At 38.8% G+C, this 19962-nt stretch overlaps 1 protein-coding gene across 1 annotated transcript in view; it reads left to right on the plus strand.

Moving 5' to 3' along the window:
• Lama2 (laminin subunit alpha 2) overlaps positions 1-19962 on the plus strand; it is a 571985-nt gene that overhangs the window by 501111 nt on the left and 50912 nt on the right. Inside the window, exons 44-48 of the mRNA XM_076552567.1 lie at positions 2279-2433; positions 8754-8897; positions 9648-9781; positions 11285-11444; positions 16024-16148. Of these exons, the coding sequence (XP_076408682.1) occupies positions 2279-2433; positions 8754-8897; positions 9648-9781; positions 11285-11444; positions 16024-16148 (718 nt within the window). The remainder of the gene's footprint in view (positions 1-2278; positions 2434-8753; positions 8898-9647; positions 9782-11284; positions 11445-16023; positions 16149-19962) is intronic.

Here is a 19962-nt window from a genome sequence, read left to right on the forward strand (position 1 = left end):
GCTAAGATAGACGATGCTACTGCCACTCCCCCAAAGCTCATTTTCCCTCCCTCCATTTAAGTAATTATCCTCGTAATTAAATTTCTTCTAAACAATTCTTCTTGAAATAAAACTGGTTCTAAACAAATGAGCAAGTCATTTAACTATAAAAATATTGTCTCTTGAACATTTCAGAGTTTGAGCCAAACATCACAGCACTACAGATAAGTAGGGAAAATAATAATAAAATCAAACGTATCAAAATCTGAAGTACATGATCGAGGATGGCCTCTGTGGAAAATAATATAGAAGAGTTACATTACTGTCAGGCATTGAAGAAAAGTCTTAAGCCTTTGCTCAGTGTGTTAGAAAAATAAAACTGACAAGAAACAGCTAACCAACTAACAAATTAGAATATAGAAAACAATAAAATAGAAAATTAGTAGGCTTAATCCCAAGAAATAAAGGACAACCAGGTGATTCCTGAAGGCAATCAAACTAGATAAAGGAGAAAATGGAACAGAGAAGAGAGTACTTGGGAAAGTGCCATGTTGGTAAATTTTAGAGCCTACAACATACAGATGATAATCTTCCAGAAAAACATCCATTTATCAAAATATAACTGGAGAAGCTATTTTAAAGTCTACTTACTCAGACAATTAGGGGAAAAAATGAGAACATGTTCAAACACGAGTATACAAGAAGCCTTAGACTCGGCTCATAGATGACTCCGCTCTCAGAACTGCAGGAGGATAATTTCCACACGGCTTAAACAGCTTTGGAGAATAGAGGTAAAGGAAGGAGGGGGAACCTCCAGTTCCATTTTGAAGCATTTGGAAAGGCTTTTAGGAGATTTAAGAGAAATGGGTCAAATATTTATCTTAGCCTTAGTAGCTAGCCTTAGCCTAACTCCTCTTTCTCTTTGTTGTGAATCTAGCTGTAAAACTCCATTGTCCTTAATTCTAGGGCAAATTCTAATAATTTGTAGACTATAAAATAACACTGGAGCGTTAAAAGGAAGAGATCACTGGAAAGTACAGAAAACAAGAGAGTATCTGTGGCATGCTACAGATTTGACAAGGGCTTTGATCTAGGTAACCTGCATCTCGAGAAAAAACAAACAAAAACAAAAAAAACATTAGAGTCTTGCTCAAGTAACCCTACAAATGTTAAAAATAGTTCCACATTCTTTTTAAATTCCACTAAGAATACAGACCACATTAATGAGCATGAGTCCAAATCACCTACCTCAAAATACAGTTTAAAGATGCCAATATGCGGGACTAAGGACTGAGCTGAGGTCAAGTGTTTGTCTATCAAGCATTGGGCCCTGGCTTCTATACCCAGCATGGACAAAACCAAACTGAATGATTGTTTATGCCCATGTGAACATATTGAATTCAATCTTAAAGACTAGTTCTCAGTGTCCCAAGACCAGGTAAGCAGCAGATTCATCACAGTCTTGCAGGGCAGGTAGTCTTGGACCTTGCAGAGTTCTTCAGGGTCACAATAACAGAGAACTAAATAAAACAAACTCAATTAGATAACAGATGATATAGTTTGGAGAAGACTGCCAGCATCCTAACAGCTGAATAATCAGCTTTCCACACCTTAGATACCCAACCCCCAATGCTGTCCCCATGTGAGCACATACTAAAGGTCTATGGGTCAGATAACCTTCAGTCCAACCAATATATGGTGCAGTATAATGAACTATTCCTCAAGACAAAATTGAGCTGAACTTTGAGTGATTTAATTAAGGTAGAACAGAGTTGCCTGCAGTCTAAGTGTTATTCAGCAAGGTAATGTTCTTCAAGCCATGTCTCCATAGCTTCCTTCTCAAACATGCCCAAAGAAAGACAAAGAGGGGGAAAAAAGCAAAGAAAAAAAGAATACAGTTTTGCATGAGAGCATGGATTTTAATGCGGTTTCTGTGTGGTTAGAGCAGGTGATATTTTAAAGGTACCCCATATTCATTCCTGTAAAGGTCAGCTTTGAGGCTAAAAAGTCAGCACTGATTAAGCTTATCATATCTTCTATCTTTAATGACAATTTTCATCTCAATTGCAAAGCCGAAGACTCTCTCTAACATCTCTGGCCTGCTTTAATCTCAACTAAAATGTTCACAGCGGGCCTCATGCACTCTGTCAGCCATCACGCTCTTGCTTTAGTCACATAGGCACAATGAAATAGATTAGTAAAGTTCACTGCTGTTCTGACACCTATGTCTGTGTGTGTGGAGGGGGGAGGGGTGCATGCACATCCTCCTCCCCAAATATGCTAATTTTGTTCTGTGCAGTTGCAGATGCAGGTGCGACAGTGAAAAATCTAGAACAGGAAGCTGATCGGCTAGTAGATAAAATCAAGCCTATCAAGGAACTTGAAGATAACTTGAAGAAAAACATCTCTGAAATAAAGGAACTGATTAACCAAGCCCGGAAACAAGCCAATTCTGTAAGATCTTATTTTCAGAATTAAGAACTATTAATACACGTTACTACTATTATTCCCAGAGGGGACGTCTTCCCCAGTGAACTCACTATATAAATGTTCTCTGGCTTCTTGAACTTATGGCTATTTTGGTAGTTAGAAGAAAGAAGGAACACTTTTTTTTTAATAAGACAATTTTTTCATTCATGATAAACCATACTTACTGTTTGAGAATTAGGAAATCTGGTATATTTTGTTGATACTTTAGTATACTAAAACAACACAAATGAAAAGCTTATTCTTGCATACTAAAAGGAATAATGTGGGTATCTTATTCATTAATATAAAAAGTACTATGAGTGGGGTTGCAACTTGAATTCACAAACAAGGTTAGGAGAAATTGAACCTTTATTTCAATTAAGTACAATATAGCTTTTGATCATTTTTTTTAAAAAAAACAACCAACTTACTTTTGTTGTAGTGCTTCTTTTTATATTTATGGGACAAAAGTAAGAAAAATCTGGCTTGAAATTTACCCAGTTAGAAAACAATTCAGACAGACAGACCTCTCTAAACCAAATAACATGCTAAAGGACTGAGGTGTTTAAATGTTATGTTTATTTTTTGTTTTGCTTGTGTGCAGGCATGTGCCTCAGCATCCATGTAGTGGCCTAAGAACAACATGCACAAGTCAGTTCTCTCCTTCACCCTGTAGATCCTAGGAATTTAACTCTGTCAGGCTGGAGGCAAGGACTCTTCTTCATAGGCCTTGAACTGGGACACTTAAATGCCAATGTGAAACTTTAGATATGTAAAGACAAACCATGATGACTTTAGAGAGGATAGATTTTAGTAAGACACCTTTTAATATTGTCCATTTTAACTTAAACTTCCATAAAATGTTTCATTAAAAAAAAAAAACTTAGTAGCTAGGATGGTCAAAAAGAAATTTTTACTAATTTATCAATTTATAGTTTTTAGTGGTGGCCATGAATCTGTGTGAGTGATCCTATATACTTGTCCCTCCTTATATGTATCTAAGAAATCTAAACAAGGCCATGACAATCATGTTCCAGGTGAACATTGAAAAGTATCTTACATTGATTGAAGAAAACAACAGACTAGAGAAAATGGAGTCATGTAAGATAAAAGGAAGTGGTAATGCTATCTGAGAAGATGCCTAGTCAACTATAATGTGGAAACCATGTGGTGTGATTGACAAGTGCTCACTATGTCTTTGAAGCACATGGTAAAACGAATCCCAGTGTTGCAACTTTATTCAGAGACGTACACAATGAAACTACACCTCTTATGTTCAGTGCTTTTTCCTGGGAAGTATGCAAAGATGAACTAGTCCACTGTTATACTCAGAAAGTTGATAATGGAGTGGACAAAATGGAGCTTTATAGTAGTTTCTTATCACTACAAACGAATACAGCTTAAGGAAGGGAGGGTTTATTTGGCTTATACTTCCCAGGGACATGGTTCATCATGGCAGAGAAGACAGGACAGGGGGAGCAGGCAGTTGGTCACCCTGGGAGCAGACAGCAGTTGGTCACATTGGGACTACAGTCAAGAAGCAGAGTGATGAATGCTTGTGCTCAGCTTGCTTCTCCTCTTGGTTCACTTCAGACTCCCAGCCCATGGAATGGTACTGCCCACACTAGAGTGGGTCTTCTTCAATGAACCTAATCTAGGTGATCACCGACAGACAAGTTAGACGCTTTCTCTTCAGTGATTCTAGATCTTTTCACATTGAAAATCAGTGTCAGTCATCACAACTATACTCACTGGGAACTTGATGGCCAAATATGTCACTTTTCTGACCCTTGTCCCTACTAGGCTCTTTGCTTTCTCAATGTAAAATGCTTTCAGTCCAAATTCAAAAGTCCACCCCCCAAATTCCTTGTCAGTTTCAGCTCTATGGTAAAGTCTTTTCTGTGACACAAGACTATCTCTGAGCAGTGAGCCCCAATAAAATGAGAGAAAAAATACATACTTCTAATAAATATTAATTCAGGATAAGCAAGAACAATTGGACCGAAGCAAGGCAGAAACCGAGCAGGGCAAAGAGTGAATCCTGAAGCTTCATGTCCAGCATCTGGCATTCATTATGGAATGTTCTGAGCTACAAAAGGCTTGGGTTATCTTCCTCCTCCTCCTCCTCCAGCTCTGCACCCTACAACACACAACGCTTTTCTCTTTGGCTCTCCTGCATTCCAGTAGCTTCTCCTGGTGGACATCTCATGATTCTGGCATGTCTAACATCCTGAGGTCTCCATTGCAACTGAGGCTTTACCTTCACAGACTCAAGCAGTAGGCTCCTCAGACATCTTTGCCAAACTCCATACAAATGCCATACATTCCCTAGCCTCAGCAGCTCTCTGAAGATGTGGTACAAGACTTGTCCTGGGAATCAAAATTAGGTCATCAGGTTTGGTAACAAACACCTTTACCTACTGACCTATCTTGCCAGCCCAGTTAAGACATTTCCTAATTAAGGAACTAAATGCATTTATTTTAAAGTGATTTACTTTAGCTCATTGATTGCATAATTGAGTAACTTACACTGTTTTTTTTTAATGAATGGCTAATTACCAGATGAAAAATGCAGTGCAAATCCAGTACATAGAACAGTGGGATATCCAACAATGTTTAATTGTGTTTATGGTGATTAACTGGTGAATAATGTTGTGCCAGGAACCACCTTGGAAACATCAACTTCTTAGTGGTAATTTCATGAGCCTTACAATGAAGTTACACTAGAATATTGTAGTTGGTAGAACTGAACACCCCAACAGAATATTTGTGTTTTAGAATTTTCATGCCTCTTGCAAGAGTGATACATCCAAGAGGTTTCTTTTAAAGAAATGTGTAAATGCTGTGTTTTGATTTAGCTATTATAAGTTGTTCATATGCAGTCAAATGCCCTACCACTGAGCCACACACCCATTGGAAATTGAAACATAGGGTATTTTCAAGAATAAATTTGTAGTTATGATGTAGTTGTAAACAGTTGGGCACCTTGAATGTTCCAGGTATTTGATGTATGCTCAGAAAGAAAAATCAGCAAGTCCAATGGGTTTTTATGTGAGTGGGTAAGAGCTGAGCAGTAGGTGACTTTGTAAAATCATCTCTCATACTGGGCATAACACTGTCCTTCTCTTCACAGAATCAGACTGTATGGATATGGGAAGTGTACAATAGAGTACATTAGTTGCAAATCCTTGTAAGATTAAGTATGCCTGGTTTGTAAATGGTCACACTCATGGCCTGGGTTTCCAAAGTGAGCTTTGTCTGTTCACTTGGGTGCTGTCTTTACATTTGGTACTGCCACCCACCCCTTTTAGTGCATTAACTGAATGATCAGTTACTTCTGCCTCAAGTCTACAGACAAGGTCTGAAACATCCTATTGTAGCAGAAATCTTAGATGATCTTATTAATAAAATCAAACCTGAGGCCAGTTATTGGAGTGAATACTGGAAGATGAGAGAATCAGAACAAGCCACAGCCGCCTCACCTCGCCAGTTCCTCAGCTGGTCCTGTTTCCTCAGACTGGAAGCCTCTGAATTCTCATCCAGAATGGGTCTCAGCTGAACTGCTGCTCGAAAGCCTGAAGCTTAACCAGCTAAAAGCTTAACCAGCCAAATGCTTCTAGTTTCTGGTCTTCATGCCTTATATATATTTCCGTTTTTGCCATCACTCCCTGGGATTAAAGGTTCACTTATTGGGATTAAAGGTGTGTGTCACCATGCCTGGCTGTTTCCAGTGTGGCCTTGAACTCACAAAGATCCAGAGGGATTTCTACCTCTTGAATGCTAGGATTAAAGGTGTGAGTGCCACCACTTTCTAGCCTTTATATCTAGTGGCTGTTCTGTCTCTGACGCCAGATAAGTTTATTAGGGTGCACAGTATTTTGGGGAATGCAATATCACCACATCCTATGACCCTGCATTTCACATAATTATTGTATCCTCACACTATAGCCAAGGAGTATTATTTAATTGGGCTTTTTAATGAAATGTGATTTTGTTTCTGATTCAACCAGTGATAACAAGGCTTTAAAGCTAAGCCTATAAAAGCACTTATGAAGTAAAGATAAAACAAACTACACACGGTTACTTTCCATTGCTAATCAAGACCCTCTATGATTTTGAATAAGGTTTCCTACCAGGGATGGCTGCATCTACTGTGCAATTCTATTCGTGAATTACAGTCAGATTTTTGACTTTTTGTTCTCTTTGATCCTCTTAGGTTATCAATGGCACTTATAACCTGCCTCAGATACTAAATTTGCTCAATGCCACTAGCTGTCTTTCCTCATGAAGGTTTTGGTTCATTCACTGTAAATTCCTAAGAACTCACTGTATATTATACCTTTCTTTGAACATTAAAACATGTCTGATGGCTCCCTTTTTTTTCTAACTACTCTCTATTATAGGGACCTTCCTTTCTGGTGCTTTCTCCTTTTAATCTCTCACTCTGGATAACTCTTTGCATAGCTGCTATTTTACTGGATGACTTTTTTTCCACTCAAGCTGCACATCCATTTCATAGTACCAGCACCCAGGGTAAAGTCTGTACATTCCCTACCTTAGGATTCCTGTCATTCATTTTGATTTGACTGCTCTCAACACTCCACATAGAAGGGAAATTCTATCATAGGGAAAACAAAGAACAGACTTTCTGACTGGAGATCACACAACCAAGACCAGCTTACAGGGATACAAAGCAAATATCCTCAGATCCAAGGTGACCCTGAGTCCTCAACCATCCATTGTCAGGTTAGATCACACCTTTGCAGGGGACAAAGGCACAAAACAGTCTAAGTTGGCTTTCTAGATCACTGTAAGTTCAGACCCCCACATAAAGCCTGTTTTCCTGCAGAACAGTTTCCCCTATGTAGAGACGCAATTTGCTTAGAGACCAGATGAGGAAACACTTGTCGAATGCAGGCCCTGTTGAGTCAATAGGAGAATCATCAGATTTGCTCTTCCCCTAGAAGTCCCTAAATGTAAATCTTCCTGTTTCTCAGAGCCAAACACTTCTCCTTGATTTTGTTTTTGTTTTTTGCTTTTTGTTTTTTTAAACATAAATCATTCTGGATCTAGAGCCTCCTCTGGCTAGTTTCCCCCTTTGACCGAAAAGATCCACAATACTCCCTACCTTCACGCCCAAAGTGAGCCTCTTGGTGATACCTTCTATGTTACCAAACCGTGGCAAGTGGTTTGGTGGCCTAGTCAGTCTTCTTCAAGGTCTGCACAAGTTTTCCATGTGGATAACGATAATATTAGTGGGTTTTTCTCAAGCGCGAAAACAATATGAGTAACAAAAGCTCTAAGAAGAAATAAACAGGTGGGAAGTTATGATTACAGAAGGCCGGTAGGCATTCTGAAGCTAGTTAGCTAGACCTCTGATGTCTAATATGATAGACTTCTGAACAAGGGGCAACATAGGTTTCACAGCTTCCCTTCTCCCTGCTGAGCACTATTAACTAGCAAAGCAGCAATCACTGATGGTGATTTTTTCACCTGACCCAAAAGAAATTAAATCCAATAATCAAATAGTGCCATTTGTGACTGAATGAAACCTCATTTAATAGGAGTAAAAATTGGCATGAGTAGTGCCATTCTATTCACATAAGAATTCCTTTCTTAGCAATTTATAGTAATTTTTGAAGTACTATTCAGAAGGAAAAGGAGCTGTTATATGTATTAGTAGTGATAGACATTTGGAAATTATTTCCATCTCATTTCCTGGTAACCTAATAATAAGTGTAATTTATTCTGAAATATATATTCTGAGGGGAATGATTAATATTCTTTTTTGTTAGAAGATCTAGAACAAACCCTGCTTGGCCTCTTTGAACTGTAAGAACATGGGTGGGCCGACAATACCCTCTTGAAAACTGGATTCTTCTTTAAGTGATACCCAAATCACTGAAATTTTAATTAAAATTCTTTACCAAATAAACCCAATGAAGATCATTTCCATTTGTTCTGCATAAAATCCCCTCTGTAAAAGTGTCTTCAAAGAATGGTAGGAAGGTGAGAATTTGTTAGCTTCATGCTTTAAAAATAGTGGCACCCTAATAAGCAAGAGAAAGAATCATGAGCAAATCATTGGCAAAATGCTAGTGAAGAACTAATTACCTGTGCCCTTCCTAAGGTACGTAATGATGTCTGCATATGGACAGGTAATGATACTATTTGGTGACTGAAAAATTACATCAAAGAAAAGGATGATGATGGTTTTGTGGTGATTTGGGATGTACTTCAAACTCACAGAGAGATTTATTTAGTCATAGGCTTTCACAGAATTTTGTATCTTGTTTTTCTTGAAGATCAAAGTATCTGTGTCTTCGGGAGGTGACTGTATTCGAACATACAAGCCAGAAATCAAGAAAGGAAGCTACAATAACATTGTTGTCAATGTCAAGACTACTGTGGCTGACAACCTCCTTTTTTATCTTGGAAGTGCCAAATTTGTAAGTCTAATATTCAACTTTTTTTTTTTTAAAGCTACTGTGTATGTGTAGAGGTCAAAGTTTAATCAATGAAGAAAATAAATAGAATCTAGCAAAATGGCCCCTAAAGTGTCTAATGTAGCCTTTTGTGTCTGGAATCTCGGAATCTTAGCTGACAAATGTTTGCTCTGAGTTGTGTTGGAAAGACGAACGGGTGACAATTCTTTCCCAGGTCCAGGCACATTTCTTTTCATTTGTCAGTGTGCTAATATTTATTTTGCATTATATTTTCAGATCTAGCCATTTCATGAGAAAGTCTAATAAGAATAAAAGTTTTTTTTCCTATTCTCAAATTAAGAAACAATAATAATCTTTCATGTTAATGAAGTGCAAAAAACAAATTCTAACCGACGCAAACTCTCGCAATGTGTTGAATTTATGATTCGAACTGAAATTACACAAGTTGTGTCTGCAAACTCTCATCCACCAAAGTTAATTTGACTTCTCGTGTGTGGGAATCTCTTAAGGTGAATGAGGTGTCTAAACTGACTGGTTGTGTCATAAGTTAGCATTTGCTATTCATGTGAGGGAGCCTGTCTCACCTTGTCAAAAACTACCACAGCTACCTCTGATAGAAGACAGTGTCTTGGGTATAACTATGAAAAGTTCTCAATCCAATTATTTTACATGTCATTAGAAAACACTCCACAAACCTCCTCTTTCAGAGTGCTTTGTTCTGAAGCATATTGTTTTCACATTTCTTTGATCTAGATTGACTTTCTTGCTATCGAAATGCGTAAAGGCAAAGTCAGCTTCCTCTGGGACGTTGGATCTGGAGTTGGCCGTGTAGAGTATCCAGATCTGACCATCGATGACTCATATTGGTACCGTATTGAAGCATCAAGGTAACGTCTCAGTAAAGAATAAGATAACTGGATGGCAAAGTTTTAAAGTAAATTTCTAGCTTATGAAAAAAAAATTCTGTTGCTATTTCAATAATGTAGCTGTGTGTGAGTATCCATGTGTGTGAAGGTTATATGCTATGTGTATAAATGTGTGAGAAAGTGCATTTGTTGTTCCTGTTAGGAAAAGACATGCATTCAAGGTATAAGCCAGGGAAGCTATTCCAATTCTAACTCCTTAATCTGTTTTCTGCTAGGAGCTGGATCAGGGCAAGAAAAGCTGTCTCAGACATCTTACTTCACTTGAGGAGAAAAAAAGAAAAAATACAGCTACTTGTTCTTACTAAACATACAAAAGAGCATAAAAATTGTCATTATTATCTTTGTGTACTCAGTTCCCCTTCTAGTCTACATAGTAACTACAACTCCAGGCCTATTCTATGTCAAAATACTGGGTCCCATATCTAGCATGTACAATTCACCCATACCACTTTAAATGGGGGCAGAAAAGGAGAAAGGAGAAAGCTGTGCTCACACCCACGGTAATGTTGGAGTGATTGAGTACCTTGCTCAGTTCAGAGACATATATTCTCCCAAAGTACAGTTCTATCAGCAGAGATTCATTCTATTCAAGAACTCTCGTTGAACAAATCCATTCTTGGTTCCCACATATTTCACTTAGCGCTACCTTCTCGAAGACAGAGTTTACCACAATGAGACAGACGGGAGAGAGATTTAAGGAAGTTTTGTCATGACCGCTTGTCTCCAAAGAGACCAGATTTTCATATTTAACAACTCATGCAAATCAATCACTTAAAAGGGAAAATGAAATAAAATGATAATAGCTTTCAAGATTTTTTTAACTGAATTTAAAAGTGTACTTCTACAAATTTGTATACACAACTCGGCAGACTAACGACTGTGCTCTACACATTAAGCTGGGATGACAAACAATGATTCCTACAATTCTGGGAAGATTACTTCAACAAATTAAGATCCATCATAAGGAATTTTAGGCAAAATTATGCAGCCTGTGCTGCATAAGGGTGGCTCATTAGGACTCCACTTGCCGAATTAATTTTAACAAAATACTAAATGAAGTCATAAAATTTGTTTAAGTTGCATGTCTTATAAGACAGCAAATTATCATGTAAAGCAACAGAGAAATGCCTTCTTCTTGGTTTACAATAATTCTATTGTCTAATTGTTGCTGTCCTTCCTTATCAATGGCCTGGGTTATGTTGTTATTTCCTTATTTAAATGTAATGGTGAGTACTTAGCAAAGATAAATGTATAAATGTACTAGCAAAGGTAATAAGATCAAATCTTTGAAGTGGTTTGAGAAGTGCTGATTTCAGAATGCTTGGACCTAAACACACAGTTCTCTGAGGATTTCTAAGATAACTCTGTTTTACGTCTTTGAAATCTGAAGGTGAGAGGATATGATTCATATTTCATTTTCTGTATTTTGTTTCCTTTTATTTCAACACACATGTATGCTTGAAGAACGGGGAGAAATGGTTCTATTTCAGTGAGAGCTCTAGATGGGCCCAAAGCCAGCATTGTGCCCAGCACCTACCACTCAGTGTCCCCTCCAGGGTACACCATTCTAGATGTGGATGCAAATGCAATGCTGTTTGTTGGAGGCCTGACCGGAAAAATAAAGGTAACGAGCTTTTCCCCATCCTTCCTCTCCCCTTTATAGACAGCGAAGGGAAGGCATGGAGAACGCTGAAAACACCTGCCCATGTTTTCTTAACTTGTGTTTGTGAAACCATCGATTTAAAGAACTTTCTGCTTTGGTGTTTTGTTTCTCTTTGCTCGGCTTTATTTTTTGAGACATGGTCTTACAGTGTAGCCAAGGCCTGCTTGGAACTTGTAATCCCCCTGTCTCAGCTCCCAGCTGTAATGATGATAGGCATGTGTCATAACACCCAACAGAACTTCCATATTTGAGTTGTGAACATTCAAATCTGGAAGTACCATATTTCCAAGCCTGCAATAGTAGTTTATTCCTTAACTGTGACATCCAAAATTGGCATTCTTTTTTTTTTCAGTCACTTCAAAAGCTAAGTGTTTCTTAAATATGCATCATTTTTGCAATCAATTTATGATTTATAAAAGTGAAGTGCAATAAAGTTCATACATCTAATTAAAAGATTTATGAATCTCCAGGAAATATCATAGGGACCATACACTTTCAAATCATGATCTGCTTTAAAAAGTTTTTGAGTTGCTCTTCTCCTCATCCTTCGGAGCAATACATTTAATATTCATAATTGCTCCGTGGCAGGTCCTTGTGCATTTCAAATTGCGAAGTGCTTGCATCTGAAAGAAGCTTATGTTGATTAGATAGAATTAGGTGTTGAAAATCGACCTGTGGGTGAGATGCAGGAACACAACCGAATATAATGGATAATCCTGGGCTTGTCAAAATCACCCTGGGATGAGATTAGCCAGAAAGTGTAAAAAGCCAGGGTGACCCCACATTCTTGAGAACTCAACTTTCATGGAGCATGAAGCTAATTTGTTTGCTTTGTGCAAAAAGACGTGACTCTAAAATATGGGAGTTGATTCCACAGCTGCACACTATAACCATCCTCACTCCATAGAACTACTTATGAATATATATAGTACATAATAGTATGTAGTCATATTGACAACTTTCTCTGCTCCCTCAAATAAAAACTGGGGCAATACATAGTAGCACGAAGCCATGGATTTTGAAATCATATCTGGGTTGCATTTCTTTCTCTGTACTACCTACAAAATATGTCCTTATGTAAGACACTTAACCCTTTGGGCTTCAGTGTTCTTTACTACAAAAGAACAGTGAATATATGCCTCACTTGCATGTTAACAGATACAATAGGAAACTTTGATAACATTTGATAATCCTCACTACGGGCTAAGTCACATTCTAAACAATTTACATGTTATTTAATATTCATAGCATAACAAAATATCTTAATTTATTTGGGCTGCTGTAACACTATTATTAAAGCAAGCAGTGTGTAAGCAATAAACAGAAAATTTTTCACTGTTCTAGAAGCTGAGAGGTCCAGGATCCAGGTACCAATAGGCTGGTATTTAATGCGAGCCCTTTCAACATGTAAGGCTCTGTCTTGTAATATCCTCCCGTAGGAGAAGGAGTAAATGAATTCCCTTTGGCCTTTGTGGTGTATATATATCTATATCTATATATCTATATCTAATTACACACACACACACACACACACACACACACACACACACACACACACACACACCAAAGGTGGATGTTGGATGTCTTCCAGTGTGGCTCTCCACTATCTCAGTCCCTACCCCAGTGCCTGAGTGACAGTGTGCTGCCCTGCCTGACTTTTTGTAGGTGCTGCAGATCCAAATTCCAGTCATCATGCTTGTGTGGCAGGTACATTCTCAACTGAGCCACATCCCCAGGCCCAAGCTCATTCTTTTTTATTATGCAGGTGTCACTAGTGCAAAGCAACTCTAAATTGGCCTAAGGATAAGAAGAGCATATAGACAGAGGAAATCTATAGAAAACCTTAAGCAATCACTTGGACCAAGAGTTCTAAGTCCCCCGACACCCAAACTATAAACTAAAAGCTACAAGCACAATGACCTTACTGCTTAAAACTCAAATGAGCAGGAAGAGTTCTCGAGTGCAGCATCTCACGATGGAGGAAGACTGAGAAAGGGCGCAGAAGCCGCAGCAGGATGACCTATGTCTAGTCAGCCAAGAGGCTCCAGCTGCTGACAGCATTCCAAAAACCTCTCTCGTTAACATCTGTGGCCCTTGTCCCCATTCCTATGCATGGTCACAGTGCTGGGGAGAGATGCATATTGTTAATGTTAGGACCAAAGCTATCACCAGAATGCGTCAGGTTCTCATAGCATCATCTCACAGTTTTTCTGCAACACCTCAAACTATTTTTTTTTTTTTTACTGGATAACTTGGGTACAGGTAGCCTTACATATCCATTACTCCTCTGGTTGCTGTGACCAAAGATAAGACAAAACAACATGAAGAAAGCGGCGGGGGTGCGGGGTGGGGAGCTTATTTTGGCTCCTGGTCTGAGAGTACATGTCTCCTGGAGGGGAGAGGAAGGCATGGGCACAGGGGGGTGAGGTGGTTTCTTACACTGAATTCACAGTCTGGAAAGAGAGGAGGAAGCTGATGCTTGGTGTGCTTTCATTCTCTCTTTTCTTTTCTTTTTTTTCTTTCTCTTCAGTCTGGGAACATGCACATGTCCTAGTAGCTCTCTGATACCATGATAAAGACCACAGCCAAAAGTTACTTGGGCGTGGGGGGGGGGGAGAAAGAGCTTATTTAGCTTACACATCCTGAGCATAGCCCATCACTGAAGAAAGTCAAGGCAGGGACTTGAGCAAGACGAGAGCCTGAAGGCAGAAACTGAAACAGAAGCCATGGAGGAGTGCTGCCTCCTGGCTTGTTCCCCCAGAACTTGTTCAGCCTGTTTTCTTATACAACCGAGGACCACCTGCCCAGCAGTGGCACAACCCCAGTGAGCTGGGCCTTCTCACATCAGTCATTTGTCAAGAAAGTACCCTACAGACCTGCCTACAAGCAATCTGATGGAGGCATTTTCTTAATTGGGGTTCCTACTCCCAGATAAGTCTAGCTTGCATCAAGTTGATACAGATCTATCCAGGATATCAGGCTATAGGATGGTGCCATCCATATTTAAAGTTAGTCTTCTCTGTTCAGGTAAACCTTTCTGGAAATACCCTCAAACACACCCAGGAGCGTATTTCCATGATGGTTCAAAATACTTTTAAGTTGACAATGAAATTAGCCATCACCGCTAGCTTTGACATAGTTTCTGATGTAGGGAGCAGACTGTGCCACTACTTTGTAAGTCAGGGCTGAGACAAGAGGTGTTTAAACAAGGGTTTCTAGCTTAGACCTGGTCATTTTCCTCCTTTGTGACTGTAGTGTTCACCAAGCTGAAGAAGACCTGTCTCTGCAGCAATGACACCAGAACTGACATTCAACAGAAAATTGTATGGAAGTCCTCTTAGATCCCAGACTCTGTGCTGGGGACAGCAGCAAACAGAACCTGTGTGGATATATATGGTCCTCTCTTACAAAGCTGCTGCCATTCTCCTTAATCTCTTGAGATGTAGGCTTACCTGGCGGGGAATGAACACTTTACCAGCAGTTCTCTACCTGTGGGTCTTGACCCCTTAGGGGCCACCTAAGACCATCAGAAAACAAGGCTATTTACACTATGACTCATGACAGCAGAAAACGTACAGTTAGAAGTAGCAATGGAAATAATGGTTTTATGGTTGGGGTCACCACATGAGGAACTGTATTAAAGGGTCTCGGCATTAGGAAGGTTGAGAAGACTGTTGCAATTTAATTTTGCATATGATCTCTCCTTCGTCATTAATAGCTCTGTGTGAATTCTCTCATGACCTGAAGGGAAACATCTTAGTGTGCTGTAGGCCAGATTTGCCCAAAGTAAGCAGTATCCATGCACTACTTATTAATACACATTTGTCTGTCTTGGGCATTGGATTTAGGGCCAAAAATAATCTAATTCTCACAATGATCCCATGGGGCAGGCATCTGTGGAGAAACTCAGTAGCCAGCCTAAGGTTAGAAGCTGAAAATCATTTCTTTCTGCCACAAGTATAAATGGGCTTTCCATCCTCAGACTCAGCAAATAAAGAATGGAAAATATTTGAAAAATAAAAATTGCACCTACATTGAAAATATACAGATGTTTTCTTGCCTTCTTTTGTAAATAACATAGTGTGATAACTAACCACACAGAATTTATATTACATTGCTTTATGTTTATAATGTAACCTAGAGATGATTTGAAGTATATAGAAGGATGTGTGTATGTTATCTACAAATACTACACCATTTTATGTAAGAGATTTCAGAATCTAAGGACTGTACACTGCAGAGGGGTTTTAACAAAGCACTGGAGGACACAAAAGGACAATTGCTTTTGTTAATAGAGATAATACATGTACATGGAGTTCCATTTGAGATAGTATGTAAAAGATAACCAGGACCCACTGATGAAATATTTGAGCTTTCCCCTCTTTGATCTATGCTGTAGTAGCTGTGAGGGCATAAGAAGACTGCCAAGACTGTCATATGGAATGGACAAGAGCTACTCTGCCTCCTGTCGCTAATAAGTCACAACTACTGCAATTCGTGAAGTCCTTAACGCTAACAAATGCCACATGTGTCTCTGCAGAAGGCTGACGCTGTACGGGTGATCACATTCACCGGTTGTATGGGAGAAACATACTTTGACAACAAACCTATAGGCTTATGGAACTTCCGGGAAAAAGAAGGAGATTGCAAAGGCTGCACTGTCAGGTGAGTTTAGATGGGAAGGTCTGTTCTGTGCATCACACAGGTTCCATTTTGCTGTGTATCCGTCTATCAGGACGCAGAACGGGGTTGACTGTGCTTATGGTGGACTTACCAAAAGTGAGTAAGACTTTAAAGTCCTGGCCCAATCCTGGCCAGCATTTTCCAAGGACCTTGAAAGTGCCCTTCAACACATTTGCATGGCCATGTGTTTTTATAAAATCTGCACAGATGAGCGATTTGAACCACAGTCAATTAAGACTAGCCTCGTGCTATGCCAGTGTCTCTTCGTGGCCAGGAGAGTTTGCTTATCTATTAATGACTTCTGGTCATAATTATTATTTTATAAGGAGAGAACTCCCCAAACTGATTAAGCATACATATAGATGCCTAACTTACATGACTTTTCCCGTAGGACCTTTCAGACTGACATCTGAGATCCTGCAAGTGCTTACAGGGATAACTGGAGGACCTTGAGATGCTGCTTAAAGTGGGGGTGGGGGTGGGGGTGGGGGTGGATGACAGGTGCCCAGTCAGTCCAGGAAGAAGTACCAGAATACATAGCATCAAATGTAAGAAAGAGTCCAGAACAAAGAGGATTTTAAATCATATCCAGCATAAAATTCATGTGTAGAAAATAAATGCTTTTATATGAACTGGAGTAGAGCGTATAAAAACAATAATCTAAAAGTAGGGAATTTCTCAACATGAAAATATAGAATCCCCTAGTCATTTGAGTCTAAAAGTGATTCAATTATAGTAAAATTCTGAAGAACACATTAAATACCCAGAAGATTAATGTAAAAATACACAAGAATTCAGAGGTACTAAGTAGTTTGTGTTTTTAATTCTAATTTAAAGAATGCATAGGCATTTCCAAACCCCAAACCCCAAATCCCATTAATGCAGCAAAACGCAGTGTACATTTTCTTCTAAATATCTCTACAATTCTTTTCAGTAAGAGTTTCCAAAATATCTCTAAAAGTTTTAATGTCTTTCTTCTGGTATCACAACCTTATCAACATGGCATTAAGACAGGTTGAAAGTCTGACATATTTAAGGTGATTTTATCGAGAACATATTGACACAGAATATGGAAAGCTGTGTATAAAATTCTTTCAGTTCAACAAAAGCCATGAGATACAATGTAAGGCTTGCTTGTACATGCCTATAATCCCAGCACTAAGAATGAAGAGATAGGAAGATCATAAATTCAACACCAGCCTAAGACAGATGAGGTCTAGACTTGCCCTAAACATTTTCTTGCTAGTTTTCTAACTGGAATTTTTAGGAGATTATTAACAACAGAAGTAAAAGAAAATCTTGCAGAACTATTCAACCACTTGACATTGTGGTATGATATTGTCATCTATAAATGTATTGGGTCACATTCCTAGCTATCTTGGAATACACGTACCCATAGACCACAGATTGAACGTGCCTGATTACCCTAAAACATCAAATCGTCATTCTGTCCTGCACAGTTTATAAGAACACCACATTATCAGCTGCGTAAAAAAAAATTCAATACATAATGTATTACATAGGGAATTTAAACTTCCAATCTTCTGATACTAGGAAGAACTGAATTAAAACTCAGTCATCAAAAGTTGTATCACAAGGAAAGGAGAAAAATCAATAAGGTGGTTAAGTTATAAAGCACAATTTTTAAAATCCCTTTGAATGGGGTATTAAAAAATAACTTTGGAAATCTGTTTTGTAAAGCAGCCTGCCACCCTGAGGTGAACATCAACAATGTGTCTAACCGAGTAGAATGTGGAGAGCCCGGAGATAGTCAATGTTGACCGCCCAATTCTCTACCATGATATACTTTGACTAAGCCCCACCCCTCTGCAGTATTGACCCCGCTGTCTCAGTTAGATTTCCCTTGCTGAGGATAAAACACCATGACTAAAAGCAACTTGGGGAAGAAAGGCTTTATCTCAGCTTACAGTTTCACATCACAGTCTATCATCAAGGGAAGGCAGGGCAGGAACTCAAGCAGGGAAGGAACCTAGAGGTAGGAACTGAAGCAGAAGTCACAGAGGAGTGGCTGCTTACTGGATCAGATCGCTCCCTCTGGCTTCCTCAGCCTGCTTTCCTACAGGATCCAGGATTACCTGCCTGGCAGAGGGAAAAGCCCACAATGGACTGAGCCCTCCCACATTAACCATTAACCAAGGAAAACAAAAACATAGGCTTGCCCACAGGCCAACTTGGTAGGGAGATTTTCTCAATTGATGTGCCCTCTCCCCAAATGGCATTACATCAAGGACAAAAAGCTAATTAGGTCTTCTTCCTTATGTACTCAGCTGCAAAACTACCCTTTTCTTTTTAAAGTTCTATGTTTACATAAAAAAAATTCCACTATAGAATTATTTATCCTTTGCTTTATGGATTATTTTGATTAGGATTGCTCTTATTCTTCAGTGCACTTTGATTTTATAGCTGCATACATTTTGATGATCTCCTGAAGCACTGTTGTCCCATTTGATCTTCCATTTGTAACAATAATATTTGTAGAACTCTAGGTATTGTTCTTTGCTTTCTTTAGAGAAAGCTTTGTTACATTTTTACAGAAAGACCAATCATGCAATTTAGAGGACAAAATTGATTTTGTGAGAAAGATAAAAGGTAAGTCTACAGGAGGTAGGCTGGGAACATTCTGTAGAGACATCAGAATGTCTGTCTTAGAAAGCTGTGTTTTTAGATAAATATTATAAAGGTTGCAGTTGTAATGCTTAGAATGTCAGTTGGGGAGTAACTCTTTTTTTTAATATAAGACATCACTTTTGGATTAAGATACATAAACTGCTAGAAATAAAATACATTTAGCTGAACATCAAAATTACAAAGAAATTTTAAGTACTAAGACACAATATACATTCATTTCTACACTGACAACTGTCCATAGAATGTGGCTGCTGCAGACCAGCAGATTTATTCTGCACTTACTGGACTAGACACACAGGTTTAGCACAGAAATAAAAGGCAAAATTTGATAGCCTGTGTTTGTTAGGTATAAAAGCCTTGCCACAGTTCCTTTAAGAGTATGATCAAAATAGACAGGAAATTCATACAATGTTGCATGTTGAAATGTAGCATATACCTAAATGAACTAACTTTTCCCACCTCAAAGTTACTCATTCAAAGCCGGATTTTCCTTTTTTGACTAGTGTCAGTGATGAATTGAGTGAAGGTGTGCTGCCTATTGGCTGGCTCACTTCTAGCCAGAAACTCCCGTAAATCGTCTTTTGCTTGAGTGAGATAATGTCGTCAATGTTGGAAGGGACTTTAGAAATCTAAAAGTGACTGAAACTTTCATGTCGCGCTTGGGGAATTCCAACATGAATTGTTATATGATTTCTGTGAGGTTCTCCAGCAGTTGCCAGGGTACCTGATATCTAACTCACACTGAAAAGAAGATAGATTAGGGACACAAGGATGTCAGGGCTTAAATTCCCTAAGTTTTGTAACAAAAAATAAACTGGTATTTCTCTTTTGAATCTAGAATTGTGTAGTGAGTTTTTTTGGGGGGTGGGTAATTTTAAAGTTATCAGTAAGTAACAATGTATAGGAGACAAAGAAGGTCGAAAGTGGATGTGATGGACTCCCACAGTCCTTTCCTGAGATGTTCTTGGTACAGTTCTGGTCAAGGAGAACCACAAGAAACATGAATGGAGTCTCTTGTAACAGCCTCTTATCTCTAGTGTGGTGCTCCAGAACTTACTGTGCTATCATGATGAAAGACTAAATTACAGCAAAGTTATTCACTATCAAGTATGTGACTAATAAGCTAATTTAGCTCCTCCGTTTCCAA

The sequence above is a fragment of the Peromyscus maniculatus genome, chromosome 16, assembly GCF_049852395.1.
Source record: "Peromyscus maniculatus bairdii isolate BWxNUB_F1_BW_parent chromosome 16, HU_Pman_BW_mat_3.1, whole genome shotgun sequence".
In the NCBI taxonomy this organism is placed as follows: Eukaryota; Metazoa; Chordata; class Mammalia; order Rodentia; family Cricetidae; genus Peromyscus; species Peromyscus maniculatus.